Here is a 20,550-nt window from a genome sequence, read left to right as displayed (position 1 = left end):
TTGCGGCAGTATCAACATATAGAGTGGAAGCTCTGTTCTCTGTGAAGTGGCTGGTAACTGAAATGCTGTCTGGACATAGGAGCTATTCCTCTGCCTTCATTCATTTTGTTGACTCTAGTTTCATTAGTTTGTAAACCGCTTCAACACCATAAAGGGGTTCTCCAGTGAAATACAAGTTAGCACCTATCCAGAGATCATCAGAATGGGGATCCGTTCTACCTCCGTCATAGCCAAAGATGAAGAGTGTGGCCGGTTGCTGTCTTCATCTATATGTTGCTGACGGAGATTGCAGAGTACAATGCTTGCCTATCTCTGTCAGCACTATGGAGATGAATGGAACAGGCACTTTTCATTTTAGGCTATGAAGGGGGCACAAATGAGGGATGCACAATGCAACCCAATTCTGATCATCTGTGGAGGTCCCATCATTGAGACCTCCACCAATCAGCAAATTAGCTCCTATCCAGTAACTTGTATGTGACTGGAGAACCCCTTTTACAACGAATAACATACACTGCATTGTTCAGGATGTATTTCGATGGCACATGGGCTCTATATTGGCGGAGATGACATCTCTAGAAAGGGGGAAGAGGGCATTTGTTGCTAATCCAAGAAATCCTCCTAGAGATCCAAAAGATTCTCCTAGGCTCCAATGACTGTCATATAATTATTTTAAAATTATGTTACATTTCCTTTATTTGTGTAAAAGCTTGGTCACACTCTTCTGTCCACACCACTGCCTCTCTATTGTTCTTTTTTGTCAAGTCCGTTAAGGGAGCAACTATGGAAATAAATTCAGGAATGAACCGCCTATAATAACCGGAAAGACCTATAAAGGATCGGACTTCATTTTTAGTGGTTGGTACACTAGCTGATTGAACGGCTTGGACTTTTGGGATTTCGGCCTGTACTTTCCCATTACCCACAATAAATGCAAAGGTAATTTGTTTCCTGAAATCCCAAAGAACATTTAGGTGGATTAATTGTGAAACCTGCATTCTTAATTTCAGCTATGACCTTTTCCAAGTGATATAAATGGTCTTTCCATGATCTACTGAATATGACAACATTGTCCAAATATGCCGCATTATATTCCACATGATCCATCAAAAGAATGTCCATAGCTCTCTAAAATGTGGCAGGAGCACAATGGAGACCAAATGGCATGGTTTTGAATTGGTACAAACCCCTAGGCATCGCAAAAGCAGTTTTTTCTTTGGATTTTTCATCAAGTGGAATTTGCCAATAACCCATGCAGAAATCCAAGCAGATCATCAACGCGAGGCATTGGGTAGCTGTCAAAAGTAGACATAGCATTAATTTTGCGAACACCTTATTGTCCCATCTTTTTTCCCAACCATCACTACAGGTGAAGAACTTTTGGATGGTTCAACAACTCCTAGTTTTAGCATATCCTCCACTTTACTTTCTGCCTTGCACTTTAATTTTTCTGGTAGCCGGTAAGGCTTCTGTCTGACTGGAGCATGATCACCAGTATTTATTTCATGATGAACAAAGGAAACACAGCCAGGCCTACTTCCAAATGCATGTGAACTTGACCTAATAAGGTTTCTGAAGCCACATTGTTGCTCCTTAGATAACTCTGGATCCAAAGTTACCTCTGACCAATCTGCACAGTTTATAAACAAATCATAGACCTCTTCAGACATATTCTGTGAAGACTCTGTGACAATGTTACAAGCAGTTTTAGCTTCTGGATCATTCTCTGGTTCCAGCCACTGTTTCAGTAAGTTGACATGGTAAACCTTACTGCTTAGTTTTTTATCTGGGGGTTCAATTTCAAAATCAACTGGACTTTTCTGTCTGATAACTCTGTAAGGCCCTTTCCATCGTGCCAACAACTTATTTTCAGTTCACTTTTTCACAAAAGAAGAACCTTGTCACCAGGGGCGCACCTGCCATGAGGCGAGCCGAGAATCTCGCCTCAGGCGGTGCGCCTCCTACTGGCCAAGGGGGCAGCGTCATGCTCCCACCAGATGGCACATGCTCCCTCCCGCCAGCCAGGCGACACTTCCACCCGCCTGCCTGGCCGGCACATACATACGCCCGCACATACACACGGCCGGCACTTCATCCCTCCATCTGGCCGTCCTCCCACCAGCACTTCCTCCCGCCAGCACTTCCACCCACCGACACTTCCACCCGCCCGCTGGCTGGCACGACGACGATCCGCCAGTCGGCACATTTACCTTCCCACCTGCCGGCACATGCACCCTCCAGCCAGCCGGCACATGCACCCTCCATCCACCTGTCCTCCCGCCGGCACTTCCACCCACCGATCGGCACATTCTCCCTCGCACTGGCACTTCTACCCACCGACACATCCCCCTGCCCACCGCACCTGTACGCTCTGGGTTCCCCCACTCCCTGCATACCCCCCTCTGCTCCCGACTCCCCACCTCCCCACAGGAGGACACGGCCGAAGCTGCCATATATATATATATATATGGCATATATATATGTGTGTGTGTATGTATGTATATATGTTTGCATATTTGTATATTCTGTATATGGTGTGTATATTTGCTGTATGTATGGGCAGTGTGTATATGCTGTATATACTGTTTGTATATGTGTATTTGCTATATGTATATTCAGTATGTGTGTAGATGTTGTATATTCTGTATGTGTGTATATATATTGTATGCATATGCAGTATTGGTCAGTGGCATAGAAGCCCTGGAATAATTGCAAATTTTAGCTTTATACTAGATGGCGGCATGCTGTATGCATTTTATACTACATGGTGACACGCATTATCAATTACATATATGATGGGGGAGGGGCTCTCTATATGGCTCGCCTCAGGCAGCAGAAAGGCTTTGTTCACCCCTGCTTGTCACCAACCCTAATTGCCTTATTTCTGGAATGTTGATCATACCATTTCTTTTGATAGCCCATGATAATGTACACAAAGCCAAAAGCTATCTCCATCAATTGTTGCAGTCTCTCTCTAATTTGTAAAACATATTCTATAACATTTTTCTGATAACCAGGGTTACCTTCCCAAACCTCTTTGATAACATCCAAGAGTCCCCTTGGTCGTCTCCCATATAACAAATCAAACGGGTTAAACCCAGTGAACTCTTGTGGGACTTCACTATAGGCAAATAACAGAAAAGGTAACCATCTATCTCATTGTTTTGGGTCATTGTGTACACATTTTCTAAGCATTTTCTTCAAGGTTTGGTCATACCGCTCAGTCAGCCCATCTGTTTGTGGATGGTAATCAGTAGTTCTGAGAGACTGAATACCAAGAAGTTGATATACTTCAGATAGCAAAGAGGAGGTAAAATTACTACCCTGACCAGTCAGAATACACTTCTGTAAAGCAACCCTGCTAAAGACATTCAGAATTTCTTCAGCAACCCTCTTAGTTACTGTACGCATAGGAATGGCTTCAGGGTAGTTGGTACTGTAATCTACAATGGTAAGAATAAAGAGGGGAACTCTTCTCTAATGGACCAATAATATCTATACCAACTGTATGAAATGGTTCATCAACTACTGGCAAGGGTATAAGCTGTGCTTTAGGAGGGACAGAAGCAGTGTATTGGCATACAGGGCACTTACAAAAATAGTTGGTTATTGCATCATAAACGCCAGGCCAATAAAATCAATAAAGTACCCTGGCCAATGTCTTCTTATAACCCATGTGACCAGCAATAGGAACGTTATGTTTCAGGTTCAACCAACTGTTTGACTGGTTCTCCTGTCTTTGGGTGACTACACACTCTATACAGAATATTATTTTCACTTAGAAAAAAGGGGTAGCAGGCCATTTACCACTTTTTTCAACATCTTTACAGTTATTTTGCTCATATAACGGCTTAATGCCAGTGTCCTGTTTCTGCCGCAATGCAATATCAGTGTCCCAGAGTTCAACATTTTTATACTTGTCATCCTGGGAAAGTCTTTTCCTGAAGACCTGCTGTTCTGGAGCATGCTGACGCTTTAATGATGGTGGCTCCATGATGTCCTCATGAAACGGGAAGATGTCCTCCAAACTCTCTGCTCTAGTAGTCACAGCAGACAAATAATGCTCCCTCAATAGCAAGTCATCAAATCTAAGTGTAATTCTACCAAGCATCACCGGAACTTGTAGTCTAGGAACAACAACTGCTGGCATAGAGAAACATTTTCCATTCACCAGTAGTTCAACATTCGATGTTGAGTAATTTTTTGTATCTCCATGAACACAGGTAATCGGTACTTTGGGAAAGTCTATCTTACTGGTTATCAAATCCTCCTTTAGCAGGCTTAATTTACTTCTAGAATCCAGCAAGGTATCCACAGTCTGTCCGTTAATTTGAACTGGTGGGATAAAGTCACTGAAAGCGGAAAAGAATGCAGATGCTCAGATTTCAATGCTCTTGTTGGGCAAAATTTGGCTACATGACCCTTACCCTGACAGACATAGCACACTCTGTCACTGGAAGCAGTTTTCATTGGTGTGCTAGCCTCTTGTCCTCTACCTCCAGAGATCATTTGGGACTTTCTGGATTGTCCAATTGCAGATTTCTGTATGTCTCTTTTTACAAGTAGAAAGTCATCTGCCAATGAAATAGCTTTTTTAGCATTTTTGGGTCTGTTTTTGAACCCAGGCATCAGCTGGAAGAATGTTTAGAAACTGTTCAAGTACAATAACTTCACTGATCTGTTGAATAGTTCTGGTTTCTGGCTTCATCCATTCCGAGTATAGGTCTTGCAGGCGGGTGACTTTTCTTGGACTATCAGTGAGACAATACTTGAGCTCTCTGAACCTCTGTCTGTAGGTTTCCTCACTGATGTCATATCACCTCAAAATAGTCTCTTTAACCGGGTCATAGTTATTAGCATCACGTATGTCCCTGTGACTATACACCAGCTGGGCTTGTCCAGTAAGATATGGGGCTAATCTTACCACCCACTGTTCCTTAGGCCACTGACATGTGCTTGCAATCCTTTCGAATGTCATCAAATATGCCTCAATATCATCTTGTGGAGTAAGTTTTGTCATGTGAGGGTCTTTCCAAGTAGACACAGGTGCAGGATGAGGAGGTGAAACAGCTTGCTGTTCCATGTTAAAGGAAACCTACCACTTCCGATGGTGGTTATAAGCTGCAAAGGCTGTGCACCAGCTCAGGGTTAGCTGGTGCCGGCGCTTATTTTCGTTATATTTTTAAATAGATGTAAAGTGTTTAAACGCTTTATTAATCTTTATATAGGAAGTGGCTTCACCGCACCGTGGTCCACGCACGGTGAGAACGATCCGCATTAAATTAACGCAAAACACCGGCGGCTCATTCCCGTTCGTTAGCGTTTCCATAGAAACGCCGATGCGATCGGGCCACGGCCCACCCTGGTGGGTGCAGCTTTGTCTGCGTTTTCAAACGCAGACAAAGTGGTGCATGTGGCACCAGCCTTATACCCACCATCGGAAGTGGTAGGTTTCCTTTGTCAGCAACAGTTCCCTCCAGCGTTCATCCTGACGTTACAATTCTTCACAGTTTCTCCTGATCTCCTCCATTTGCCTTTTTTCGGCTTCAATCTGCTGCACAGTTAACCATTTCATCAGGTCAGCAATATTCTCAGGTAAAGTCTTTTCGGGAGGTTTGGTCACACCTGGAGTTAATGAAGCAGCAGCAGCAGCTCCCTGGACCTCTGATTCATCCTCTTTTTCGGCCTGATTTTAGGTCTGGCACCTGGATTTTCCATCTTGCTGGACTTACTTGTAGAAACTCGCTTAGCAGGCACAGTTTCGTTTGGTTTAACCTTTCAGGACCTCGCTCTTTTTTGTTTTTTCATTTTTATTTTTTACTTCCCACAATCAAAAATCTATAACTTTTTTATTTTTACACGTAAAGAGCTCTATGATGGCTTGTTTTCTGCATAACAAATTGCACTTCATAGTGATGGTAGTTGTTATTCCATGCCATGTACTGGGAAGTGGGTAAAAAATTCCAAATGCTGTGAAATAGGTGAAAAAACGTATTTGCAGCGTTTTCTTGTGGGCTTGGAATTGACGGCTTTCACTGTGCGCCACAAAGGACATGTCTATTTTATTCTTTGGGTCGGTGCGATCACGGGGATAACAAGTTTGTATAGGTTTCACAATGTTTTCATACATTTACAGAAATTAAAAACTCGTGTAGAATTTTTTTTTTTTTATTTCGGTGTACAGAGGTGTGTGGTATCAATGCTATGATTTTTAGGAATGTACAACCTTTTGATCACTTTTATTGATTTTTTAATATTTTTCAAAAATGGCAAAAAAAGTGCCATTTTCGACTTTAGGCGCTATTTTCCGCTACGGAGTAAAATGTAAAAAAACTGTTAACTTTTACTATTTTTCAGACTCCCTAGGGTACTTTAACCCTTGGTTGTCTGATTGATCCTACCATACTACAGTATGGCAGTATATGCGGATTTTCCTCCTCATTCATTACAATTAGCAAATCGCACATTATAATGAATGGATTGAAACAAGACATCCTTGGGTCTTCTGTGAGCTCCCACAGCCGACCCATGCTATTACATCACAGGTTGTGAAAGAGTTAATGCACCAGGATCGAGTCTTGTAGATACATAAGAGTACTTAGAGCAATACTCCGCAGACCAGCAGAAGGCAACCCACAAATCTCTGCAATCAAAAATCCCCCCAATTGCTGGTCAGTGCAACCTTTTATACAAGGGAAAATTCCCACAATTCTCTGCAGCTTTCCCTATAAAACACCAGAGCTGCTGCTGGCGCCTCTTATAAGGTCAGAGCAGACCCACCATGCTGCAGGTAAGTAGAGCAGAACATATATTACATTGTAACAGCACATTCCCTGGTTTTGGTACACAGCTCCCAGGTGGTAATACTAGACAGAAGAGAGTAGAGCATTAGGTGGCCGCCTAATGACAGAAGTAGAATAAGTCATTCACACAGAAGTTACCAACCAGGAAACTAATGTACCACAACCAGTTTTATAAAAAAAAACCAGTTATCAATACTACAAAAAACATGCGCCTTCTTCACAGGCGGTAAGTGGGCTGAGCATCAAACGCTTTGAATGATTTTATTACTTAACTAAAAGATTTTAGTTTTTGCAAACATGTTTTACAGTGTTAATGTTTGTTCCTTGACCTAATGTGATGATGGAGCCACAGGTTTCCATTAATGGCGGATGCTGGGAAAAATAGCTCATCTGGTGGATTTTGCCGCACCTATTCACTGCTTTCAATAATGGTGTCTGTCAGAAGTTTATTCTAAGAAGTTGGAGAAATGGCTGCATAGCCAGTTTCCCCAGCATTACCTAAACTTTACTGAATGGGTAAGAACTTAAGGCAAGAATCAGTGCGTATTCACATGTTGTGCTTTGGTTGCGTTTTCATTGCATTTGAAAAACGCATTACAACACCTGATGAGGTGATTTGCATATTACATTGATGATAACATTTACGTTTACAAAACTCCTTAAAAGCGATGTTAACGCATGTGTTAACGTATGTGTTTACAAAACGCATGTTAACATAGTGTTAACACATGTAAATAGTAATCACCAAATTACCTCTACACAGCTGTTGTAATTCCTTTAAACGCAATGAAAATGCAACCAAAACGCAACTTGTGAACGCGCCCTCAGGGTAAGTGGGTTCTCCACGTAGTGTCTTATACTTATCAGCTGTGAAGAGAAACTCATTTCAAGTGGCAGGTTCTGCTTTGTAGTAGATAACTGCACACCTGATTCTGCCCCCCATATTGCTGCAAGTGGTGCAGTCTGAGGCAAGAAGCTCAACTATTAGTATTTAAACCACACTTTGTATGAATGAAACGGATAATAAAATACTCTTTTGCCACATTCTAATATAGTTTTTTCCTATTTTTTTGACTTATTTCCTATTATTTATTCTATTTTATTTTATGACCTGGCCTTTTTTTTGTTTTTTTCATTTCTATTTTTCACTCCCCACCTTCAAAAATCTAACTTTTTTTATTTTTACATGTTACAAGAGCTGTGTGGTGGCTTATTTTCTGCGTAACAAATTGCACTTCATAGTGAGGGTATTTAATATTCCATGCCATGTACTGGGAAGTGGGAAAAAAATCCAAATGCAGTGAAAAAGGTGAAAAAAACATTTGCGCCGTTTTCTTGTGGGCTTGGTTTTACAGCTTTCACTGTTCGCCCCAGAACACACCAAAACTTCGTTATTCTTTGGGTTGGTACGATTACAGGGATACCAAATTTGTATAGGTGTTATGGTTTCATACATTTACAAAAATTAAAACCGCTTGTACAAAATTTTTTTTTAATATTGCCATGTTCTGGCGCTAATAACTTTTTCATACTTCAGTGTACAGAGCTGTGTGTGGTGTCATTTTTTGCGACTTTTGATTAGGTTTTTATTGCTAACATTTTTAGGACTGTATGATCACTTTGTATTGATTTTATTATTTTTCAAAATGGCAAAAAAAAATTTGACTTTTTGACTTTGGGCGCTATTTTACGTTACGGGGTTAAACGCAGTGAACGTTATCATATTTTGATAGGGCATTTTCGGACGCGGCGATACCTAATATGTTTATGATTTTTACTGTTTATTGATATTTGTATCAGTTCTAGGGAAAGGGGGGTGATTAGAATTTTTAGGTTTTTATTTTTTTCTTTTTTCTTTTTACTATTTTTCAGACTCCCTAGGATACTTTAATCCTAGGTTGTCTGATCGATCCTACCATATACTGCCATACTACAGGGGATTTTCCTCCTCACTCACTACAATGGGATGATAGCACATTGTAACGATAGAGCTGACACGAGTCAGCCTCGTGTCTCCGGAAGACCCGAGGCTGTCATGGCGAAGGATCGCCACTCCCCGATGACGTCATGGGGAGCGACGATCCTTGGCAAGATGGGGGCGCATGGGGCACCTTTTTGAAGCCGCTAGCAGTATTGCCGCTGCCGATCGGTGCGAAAACACCCCCGCAATCGGTGCTAGCACTGAACGTGGGTGTTGCCGGTAAATTTTCGCTGCAATATGCAGCAAAGACTTACCGGCTATGGAGTGGTCTCGGCCTGTGAGCCCTCTCCATGCAGCGGGAATCGACGCACGCCGTACTATTACTAGGTTGAGTTATTAAATCCATTCTTTCCATGGCTCTACCTTCACTGCTTTCTGGCAAGATCAGTACAAGGAATAATGTTGCATTTTATACCCAGCACTGAGTTGCCTTTTGCTGCACATGAAATAATATGGGCAAAATTTCCAATTTTAGTCTTTCATGCATCATGCCAATGAACAATCTGAAAGCATTCTGTAATTATGCTGAATAGAAATTAATTTAAAATTGCACTGGATGTGACTAAAAGTATAGTTAACCCTTTCGGGACCTAGGTTTTTCCAAGTTTTTTTTTTGTTTTCAATCCTCTCCTCCCACAAGTCGTATCACTTTGATTTTCCTGTGTACGGAGCCATATGAGGGCTTTCTATATGGTGAACAAATTTTACTTCCTAATAGCACCAATATTCTGTGCCCAGTGGCGTAGCTAGGAGAGCCAGTACCCCATAGCAAACTTTTGATTGGGGTCCCACTTACCCCCTAAAATATATACATACAGCATATACACATATACATGCAGTACCATATACACACTCATGCATCATATATACATACATACTGTATGCATACTCATTTGGAGCATTTACACATCACAAATAGACACATACATCCAAACCCCGGATGCCAGGGCCCCAGACATTGTGAGCCCCCTAGCAGCTGCTATGGCTGATACCCCTGTAGTTACACCCCAGCCTGTGCCATGTACTGGGAGGCTGGAAAAACATTCCAAATGTCGTGAAATTGGCAAAAAAAAATGCAGTTGCACCATTTTCTTTCTGTTTTTACAGCTTTCACCATACCTTTACTCAGAATACTGAATGACAGACTTCCAGCTGACATAACAATGGATTGGTACCCTCCGACGTCACAGGGGCATCCAACCAAACCACCAGGTCCAGCTGCACTTGTCTGCTGTAAAGTACAACTACCGTACGTACGCCTTGAGCCCTCTCCATACATCCCTTGACAACCTGTCAATATACATTGACTAGTTGCATAGAGGTTAAAGGAAAACACTTCTACATAAGGTTGATGGCAGGACTCTTAGAACCAAATTAAACTAAAATATCACTACATTAACCAAAGTGCTAAAGAAGTGCGTAACTTGGAGAGGCAGACATCTGAATGGGACCCCCCTACCTCCTCGGAAAATATACATATCTGTTTAGTCACTCATTTAGTCACTCATTTATACACTCACAAATACACACATTTATACACTCATCTGCTCACATTTATGCACTGATATATACATTTATACACTTACCCAGATTCAGAAACTAAAACTCTCCTGTTCCCTAAAATATTCCCTAGTTTATCATACCAAACGGCCCCCTCATGGGTATTTTAATTAAGCCCCACTCACCCCCTATGGATTTATTAGATACAGCCCCCTCAACCCCATGGATTCCTTTTGTAAAGCCTAAAGTGGGCCCCAGAGCAGCTCTGGGCCCTGGCACTTTCCCGGGTATGCCCAGTACTGGTGCCGGCCATTGGTTATACTGGTAACAGTAAAATACTAATAATAGCAATAATAATACTGGTGGTCCCCAGCTTAAGGTTTATCTACAAGTCGGCTGTCCTTAGTTACAAACAAACCCCTCTCTGGATCTCTAATTTAGTCCCAGGCTGAAACTATGAGGTGTCTGCAATGAAGTTTCACTGTTAAACTACTGTTCCCTGGCTTTGTCAATCCCAATTTTTTTTTAAATCCAAAAAATAATTTGGCAGTAGTTAAACTTACACAATTTACATACAAATTTTACTTAAACGGGCTGTCAGAGACCTGAAAAATGTGGCCAGGATTGGGCTGCTTAAAATAATAAACATTTACTCACCTCCATGGTCCCTATCAACATCTGACAGGTCTCAGACAACCCCTTTAAGAACAAACCTTTAGAACATATCTTGTACATAACCTGGGGCCAACCTGTAATATTCATAATATAATAACAATAATAAGCATGTTATTATTTTAAACCTGTGTATAATAATCCATAGCCAGGATGAAAGCTATTGGTGTAAACTTCATTTCACATAACTAAGACACCTTGGGCCGTGTAACCCTGTGTAAAATAAGTTAATACAATAGGTGCAATAATGCAAAAATATTTGAAGTTACTGTCTCTTTAAATCTACCTAGTGCCACTGTACAATGACTTTTCCCACTGACCATGGGGTATTACTATTACCAAAGTGTACCAGATGTGTTCATCTCTGATCTATTCACATTCACAATGGCACCTCTGATGGGCTGTGACTATGTGAAGCTAAAATACCAGTTGATTTGTTTTCCCCTGATGGACAGAATATCCACCTAATAATCAACATAAATACTTGTTGTGACAAGTGACAGAGGTGACAGACTTGGTGTATCAATTGCAGCTGTTGAATCAATCAAAGTATTGTATGCTAGCCTAGAAGCCGCCTAGCATTAGAGCCTCATCCATGAGGTTCTCCTATGGACAAGGGAGTCAACACCCTGATTAGTAATAACAGTATTACTGCGCCTCTACTTCAAGTGATAGTCTGCAGAATGACATCCCATGTCGCAGCGCTCTGCAGATCTCTCTATTCCACACAGCTTTAAGGGGATTTGCATTTCTACATTGATAATATACAATTACTATAACTAAATACTGCATTTATATAGGTTTGATACAATAAAATATATATATCACACCGGTATATACAGTACTTAAAGGGGCTACCTAACATATAAAAAAATATCATAATCATAGAGTAAAAATTCTGTATTCAGCAGTGGTCTAGCGCTGGTTTTCTGAGTGCCTTTGAGGTCTCTTTTATAAGGTTACAACATGTGACTGCTGCAGCCAATCAGTGGTGAGAGCAGTTACGCGGCATACTTCCGGTATTTTTGAGAGGGTTCATGATGTTAGTAGGGCGGCATTGACTGACCAGGAGTACCATGGAAAGAGTACTGGATCATAGAGATGGTTTTATCTGTTAGCTGGCTCCCTTTTTTTTTTTTCTAGTTAGTAACAGGACAGCCACAAGCTTTTTTACTACTTCAGATATTGAAGGACTCCTTTGGTCAATATTTATAATAATAATATTTTATTTAGTTACAAAGCGCACACAGATTACGCAGCGCTGCACAGAGTTTGCCAAATCAGTCCCTGTCCCCATGGGGCTCACAATCTAATCAACCTACCAGTATGTTTTGGAGTGTGGGAGGAAACCGGAGGACTTGGAGAGAACATACAAACTGCAGATGTTTCTCAAAGTGAAGATCGCTAGAGACATTGAGGGTCATTTATCTTATTTCCTCCTTCTCTGCGCTCTTTCTGCGCTTTTGTGAGTATTTTTTGCACCTCATTTGTCTTCGCAGTTTTGGCTCTTTGTCAAATGCAAAGGGTTTTTTTAGCCTTATTAGGTTTTGTGCAATTATCTGCGCCCATATAGGCCGAATCAATGTTAAATAAGGTGCAAACATCTGTAGAAAGATGCAATGGAATTACAAATATGGCACAACAACATACAATGGTTACGCAGCGAATTGAGGCGCAACATTCCAAAAACCTCAAAATATGTGCAAAATACCACCGGAAGGGGGAAAACAAAGATAAATGACCCCCATTATGCTTCTACATGCTCGTATCTACTTGGTAGATGTTGACTGTAATATGACTTCATAGTGTGTATTATAATTGTTCTATGACAGGGCTAGTGTCCATGTAGTGTAACACCGCTGGGTACTTTTGTCAGATTTGTCACTGTGTGCCTGTTCTCCCTATGTTCCCCATAATTGTTCTCTGACATCAATGTGTATCCTATATCTGATCTATGGTATCACTATGCTTGCACTCCGGCATCACTGTGTGCCCTGTATCTGTACTCCGGCATCACTGTGTGCCCTGTATCTGTACTCCGGCATCACTGTGTGCCCTGTATCTGTACTCCGGCATCACTGTGTGCCCTGTATCTGTACTCCGGCATCACTGTGTGCCCTGTATCTGTACTCCGGCATCACTGTGTGCCCTGTATCTGTACTCCGGCATCACTGTGTGCCCTGTATCTGTACTCCGGCATCACTGTGTGCCCTGTATCTGTACTCCGGCATCACTGTGTGCCCTGTATCTGTACTCCGGCATCACTGTGTGCCCTGTATCTGTACTCCGGCATCACTGTGTGCCCTGTATCTGTACTCCGGCATCACTGTGTGCCCTGTATCTGTACTCCGGCATCACTGTGTGCCCTGTATCTGTACTCCGGCATCACTGTGTGCCCTGTATCTGTACTCCGGCATCACTGTGTGCCCTGTATCTGTACTCCGGCATCACTGTGTGCCCTGTATCTGTACTCCGGCATCACTGTGTGCCCTGTATCTGTACTCCGGCATCACTGTGTGCCCTGTATCTGTACTCCCTCATCACTGTGTGCCCTGTATCTGTACTCCGGCATCACTGTGTGCCCTGTATCTGTACTCCGGCATCACTGTGTGCCCTGTATCTGTACTCCGGCATCACTGTGTGCCCTGTATCTGTACTCCGGCATCACTGTGTGCCCTGTATCTGTACTCCGGCATCTCTGTGTGCCCTGTATCTGTACTCCGGCATCTCTGTGGGCCCTGTATCTGCCCCTATACCGGTGCTCTGACCTCACTGTGTGCCCCTATACCGGTGCTCTGACCTCACTGTGTGCCCCTATACCGGTGCTCTGACCTCACTGTGTGCCCCTATACCGGTGCTCTGACCTCACTGTGTGCCCGTGTACAATGTGTGCAAAATCTGCATGTTGATGCAGGGTCGGAGTAGTCTACCAGAATAACAGAGAATAGACAGGTGACCCTGAAGTCCAGAGGTTTGGCTGAAAACCATTCAATTTAGGTTATAAAATAATTATATCCACATTTTAAAATATTGAAATTTCCTGAAATCCTAAGACCCAATGTTTACTTGAGTAAACTTTAAATGTACAACCTCCAGACTGATTTTTAAAGAAGAACCCATATCCGATAACCAGTTGCAGAAATTTTTTTTTACTTCATTTTTCAAACATTTTTGTTTTCGGTCTTTAATATTTACAGTATATCTAAGTTTGATCAAATTTAAAATATCCTCCAAAGCCCAAGTGACAATGATTGGAAAACAGAGGTTGAAGAAACAACCCTGGTAGTCTGAACTGTGGTGTCTTCAGCATCTAAATATTATATACCGTACTAAGAACTAAATTACAAGTTAGAAAAGTGTCAACCTGGAGGATGTAATATAACAGCATGTAATATACCAGATTATATTTCAATTTTTGTAATCTAGACAGAGCCAATGGCGTTCCAAAGTCAAATTGAGAATGTGAACCGGACCATCAATTTAAATGAATTTCGGGGTCAGGTTTGGGGGACTGAAAATTTGTGGTTCGGTTGGGCTCAACACTACTACCTAGCACTGTATTGCCATTGAGAGAGGTGTTGACGGTGTTGTCACATCGGGCCCAGAAGCCTCAGGGGGCTACTATGACATCTCTTTTCCATATTAGAAGAATAGTCCAATAACCAATAAATTAAGCTGAGTGTCTTGTAAAGAATTTGCCCTGGGCTCCAGTAGTTTTAAATTACCTTGTTGGCCATTGCCAATGTTCTCACTGGTGTTATGCCTATTTTATGCCTCCTTAATGTCTCATTATTAAGGGGATTCTTGTATAGTACAGGTACTTAAGAACACCCGACTTAGACGCCCCCCCAGTCACAAACGGACCTCTGGATATTGGTAATTTGCTGCACTTTAGCTTTAGGCTACAATGAACAATTATAAAATTTATTAAAGGTGTCTGTAATTAAGCTTTATTGTTAATCCTGGTTCTCATGACAATCCAAAGTTTTTACAATCCAATAGTCAGAGACCAAAAAAAAATTCCGGCTTTTTTTTCTTGGCTGCTATACAGTGGACTTAGCCTATCAGTTCCCAAATATAAACCAGATCATTCATTTGGATAAATATGCTCTTTTAATAAATATTCTCCAGCTTGTATTTGTTTGTCGATCATCTGGATCCCTGGGGATTACATTGTTGATTTGAAGCCCTGGGTTCAAATCTTAGCAAGTACAACCTCTGCTGGGAGCATGTACTGTGTGTTATATGCTTGGTCCTTTGACTTCTCGTGATGGCGACCTCACGTCGGAGACGGGGAAAGTAGATAGTGATTCCCTCTAGGGACAGGCACATTGAGTGATTATACCCTATGTTCAGAGCTGCAGCGCATCATCTGCTTGAGGTAATTTATCAATATGTCATTAGTAGAAAACATAGGTTTTGACAATGATAACCTTGGAACATTAACATTTGTTATGCATTTCGTGCAGGTTTCTGCACATAGCGTTGTAGTTTTATTGTCTTTGAGTACACTGTCATTCATACATATTCAAACTATTATGACTGCTTATCATATAGACTGTGGAAGTCCCAAAATAACTTTTTATGGTATGTTCCCCCTTTCTTCTATTCATGCGATTGCCTTGAAATATGTAGATTCTGCCAAAGATGGCAGAGAAGTATAGTTATTGCTAACCAGTGAAGACATGGCACTGGAAATAACTTCTATACTTGATGTCCTGATAGGTCATAGATGCCTAGATAGATAGCATAGACATGTGAAGATAGGATTGGAGAAGTGAAATATATGAGCATTACTGAAAAGGAATGAGTGCTCTATAAAATATTGCTGTGACCTGATTCGTCGGGACTCACCTGTTTGTCTATATATATTGAATGTAATGGTTATGTCTGGTTAGTTTTTAGATATATCTTAATTCAATATTGATTCAAAATATTTACATTAGTATTTTTACGAATTTATTACGTTGGGTTTTTAGAAGTTTATCAGATTTGCACTGTTTTGCAATGAAATTTACTGTTTGACGGAAATGTTGTAGTATGTCTTTATAACTCCTCCTTGCTGGAGTGTAGGACTTCAGGGCTCAGTATTGACTTAGGATTGATAGCCCCTGACAGTGGTATGTGTTAGGCTTTAGTGTATTCTGTCGATATGACATCACCCATCACCTAAGCCATCTATGGGCTCATGGCCACCCAAACCACTCACCAAATTTTAGACTGAGAAGAACCTTCACCCATGATATCCTCATATGTCTGTTCTTGCTCTCAATGCACATGTACACAAGAGCCATCTCAGGACCTTTGAAGACCCTGGAACCACAAATGGACACATCTTCCTTTCCCCAAGAAGCTTCTAGCACCATATGTATGAAGCGACTTCAGACTTGTAGGAGATATAATATTCATACAGCCCAGGGCCCATGGTGGTCTTAATCTGCCCCTGGCCCCTTTGATGTCCTGAAAGTCCTGTGTAAAACAAGTCTTGGAGAAATCCATTGTTGAAAGTGCCAGGACAGCCAAAGAGATTATTTGAGCCTCGGATGAATTAGACCATTACAGATATTTACTGGGGGAGGCGCCAGTGTTCTAGGGCATCTGGACAAAGGTGTGGAGTGATACTCTATCACATATGTGACTTGTACATCTGTCTTTGCTTTTCTAAGTGTCACCATCAAGGTTACAAGTAAAGTGTGCTATTATGTAATTAAAGGGGTTGTCCCAATAGACAATAACCATTCTGACTTGCAGCTATGTTCAGAGACTGGCCAAAGACCACAGAGTACAGCGCTCAGCTATTTTTGGCCAATCCCATAGAACTGAATTGATCAGGAGTATACACACTTGGCCCGCCACTCCACCTATTAATGAACATGAGATCCACATTCTCCTACTTGCTGGGGGTCCTGTTCTCATGATTGTTGGGGGTCCCAGCTGTTGAACTCTCTCAGATAAGCAACTTATTCCCTAAGTTTAAAAAAACCTTTAAACAAGGGCACCCCAATTTACCACCACTCTACACCCTTGGGCACAGTACTTTATTTCATGTCCTCATAGTTTGCCCACTGTTTGCTGAGACCAATGAATAGTACAAGCTAAGGAACAGACCCTTGTCCTATGGCCATTTCATGCCTGAAGCTTGGATTGCCACCCATAAAAAGATTTTGGGTAAATCCGCTACAGATCCAGAGAGATAACATAGCATGAAGATTGTACCAAATCCTTAGCACAGATTATATCCCAAATAAAAGGTCTGAAAACGAAAGGAATTCCAGCGTCCTCTTTTTAAATAGGAAATACTTTTTATTCAAAAATCCGGAGGGGAGGCTAAGGAAAGAAGTACCTTATATACTCGAGTATAAGCCTAGTTTTTCATCACAAAATTTGTGCTCAAAAACCCTAACTCGGCTTATACTCGAGTCAACTAAAAACATAAAGACAAAACTCACCTTTCTGACGTCACACATAGGTCCTCTTCTGTCTGAGACAGTCTGAGACAGAAGAGGACCTATGGGGGACGTCGGAAAGATGAGTACAGTGTTATTTTTTTTCCTACTACAGGGGCTGGGCAGGCTGTATGCTACAGGGGTTGGGCAGGCTGTATGCTACAGGGGCTGGCAGACTATATACTAGGAGGCTGTAACCAATGCATTTCCCACCCTCGGCTTATACTCGAGTCAATAGGTTTTCCCAGTTTTTTGTTGAAATTAGGGGGTCTCGGCTTATACTTGGGTCGGCTTATACTCGAGTATATACGGTAGCACCTTCAGCAAGCTGTAAGCTCATAGCTTTACTACAGCATAAATTTAAGATCAAACTCAAAATAATTTTGACCCTCAAAGACCAGAAAAATGGCTCAAAAAAGTGGATATTTGGAAGTCAATTAAACAGATTAGTATGAATAGATTTATTTCAGATTAGCCTTTAACCTAAAACAATTGAACTGATCTAAAACCACCAAACAATATGATCAAATGTCAATATGTATTTTATTTAAGTGACATAAAATGCGTAAAAATGAAATTTGGACACTTTGTCCAAATATGGCTACCTGCTAAATTATTTACTCCAGTGGGGTCTATTAGATATGAATAGACCAGCAGTTTTTCTCTGCAATCTGCTTAATGGTAAGGCAGAAGCAAATTTGGGAATTATACCTGGGGCCGTCTATTCAGATCATTCCTCTGTAAAAGGATATTTCGGTTTTAAGCTATACATTGAAAAATATAAACCAGCCTTAAGAGATTACCAAACAACCATCTGCATCTTTTCAGTCTCACGATTTGCTCAGTAATTTGGCATTATATTCTATGGGAGCATTATAGTCCATGTTTCCTACGTGTTTAGCTTAATAGTGATGCCGGTGGGAGCCGGAGGCTTTCAGGACTAACTATATGAAATGGTAAAGTCATGGATATTTCTTTATAACCGGGGTATAATTTTCATATTTCTCTTATAATATAAGTAGATTTTATTGCCCATAGCATAACTATTAACCTCTGTTCACACTAATGTTATTGACTTTTATGGATTCCATCTGAGTTCCATTTAGAATCCATTAAAAATGTTCAAGGCAATGTAGACAGCTCAGCGAGTCACTGGTGTCTAAGGATTTGGCAGTCTCCTTAAGAAATGGTTTCTTCTACCATTTTGTGGATACCGTTGTGGAGAGAATCCAAGGAAACAAAGAAAGTGACTGTGGTACCTTCATGATTACATGAAAACTTCAAGTTAAAACTAAAAATTCAAGTTAAAACACAGGTACATTATGTGCGGTAGGTGTAAAGACAAACATGTTTTGGCTTGTATTTAAGCTTTATCTGAGTTTAGATACAACCTGAAACATGTAGGTATCATCCTTACACCTACCACTCATGATGTTCATGTGTTTTTAAAACTGTTTTCAGATCAATAATCTTAACACAGTACCTCTTTGTTTCCTTGAATTAACCCTGGGCCCGACAATGATATGCACTCCACAAACTGTGAAAAGGTGAAAATATTGTATAAAGGGGGGTTCCAGGACTAAAATATTGATTTTAATACAACAATAGATCAATATCATATTATTGGTTGTCTGACACCCAGCACCCCTGCAAATTAGCTGATCGGTCCAGTAGTACCATTTCCGCTACCCAAGCTTGTGAAATCTATTTCTTTGGTTATGTGGCCTGGTTGCAGTTTAGTACAATTCAAGTGAAAGGTGCTGAGCTGTAATACCAAGCACAGCTGTAGTCTCCATGAGAGGTTGAGATGCCCTTCCCCTACCGATCTTGTATTGATGACCTATTCGAAGGATAACATTAAGCAATAGAATCCGTGGTACTCAATGTAAGATTCTCGGTCCAGTTAGGTCTGTTAGTAGACATGGCACACACAATGATGAAGATACTTTTCTTTCTGTTTTATTTTAGTTTTACACAAAGGATAGCCTTCACCGTAATACATGAATCATAAGAAAATATATGTAGGACAGATCCATAAATTACGATGTTTCGGTCATCTCTACCTTTGTCAAGTTCGATCTGCTTCTAACTTGTCGAAGGTCAAGATGACCATAAAGTTGTAAAATCACTAAAATAAAGCAGAAAGAAAAATATTTTCATCTTTGTGTGTGCCATGTCTACCAACCTATGCTAAGGATAAGTCATCATTATCTATGCACCCAAAAACCCTTCAAAATGTCTTGCCCTACTATTGAATCCAATAACACTTTTGAATGTGCCAGAGAGTTCAAATGATGTCAATTTTCAACCAGTGCCAAAAAGGAGCCAAACAAAGCCCCAACGCCCCTTTGTTCTAGAACTGTGTGGGGGTCCTAACTCACAATCCCCCTTCGATGTTACCTTCCAAATGTCCCAATGAATTCTCCTTAACTAAAAATAGATAAAACACTGATCACAATTATTGTTCATGCACGGATATCTGCCCCATAAGATGTCCTATAATGCTTCTATTCAACCCAGGAGAATTATTGATGAGCACATTGATGAATGCAGCCTAAAGATAAATGTTGTAGGTCAGTATATTCATTTTTCAACTGCACTAATAGGTTTCTCGGACATGGGACATAAGCCACATGTGTGGCCTGTGTTAGCTATTGATTCTGGGTCTTTGTGTTGTGGGTGACTGAGAACATTGCGGACCACTGCTGAGAAGATGCCTCTGAATGTATTGGGAACAGGAATGAGGAAATATTATCTCATTACGTGGATTAGTTCTCAAAATATGGATCTGTCACTCTAAATGAGCAAAATAGATAAAAAGAAATTGGTTTCATTCTGAAGCAATTGAATGATCATGAATGGAAACCTTAATATTATTCCATACATATAGACTGGCAGTGGACTTCCAATACTAAGAGGCTTTTGGCTAAAATAAAGTATATAAAATATACCTTTCTCTTACCTCCCCAGTATCCGATGGAGGATACAGATTTGTGCCCAAAAAAGACATTTAGTGACTTAGTGTCCAATACAAAAACATACTCTAGGTTTCCTATATCTGGGGCAGCAAGTATTATGTATATTATATGTACTGTATATGTAGAGTCAAATGAAGAAGTTGATCGTAAATCTAAGGCTATATTCACAC

General features: G+C 40.9%; 1 protein-coding gene across 1 annotated transcript in view; it reads left to right on the top strand.

Moving 5' to 3' along the window:
* Nucleotides 1-6,650: 6,650 nt before the first annotated feature.
* Nucleotides 6,651-20,550, top strand: part of SP8 (Sp8 transcription factor) — a 28,329-nt gene continuing 14,429 nt past the window's right edge. The window contains exon 1 of the mRNA XM_072153827.1: nucleotides 6,651-6,790. Coding sequence (XP_072009928.1) covers nucleotides 6,782-6,790 — 9 coding nt within the window. The 5' untranslated portion in view covers nucleotides 6,651-6,781. The remainder of the gene's footprint in view (nucleotides 6,791-20,550) is intronic.

The sequence above is a fragment of the Engystomops pustulosus genome, chromosome 5 (genome assembly GCF_040894005.1).
Source record: "Engystomops pustulosus chromosome 5, aEngPut4.maternal, whole genome shotgun sequence".
In the NCBI taxonomy this organism is placed as follows: Eukaryota; Metazoa; Chordata; class Amphibia; order Anura; family Leptodactylidae; genus Engystomops; species Engystomops pustulosus.
The sequence above is the reverse complement of the archived record's forward strand: the minus strand, read 5'-3'. Positions and strand labels throughout refer to the sequence as shown.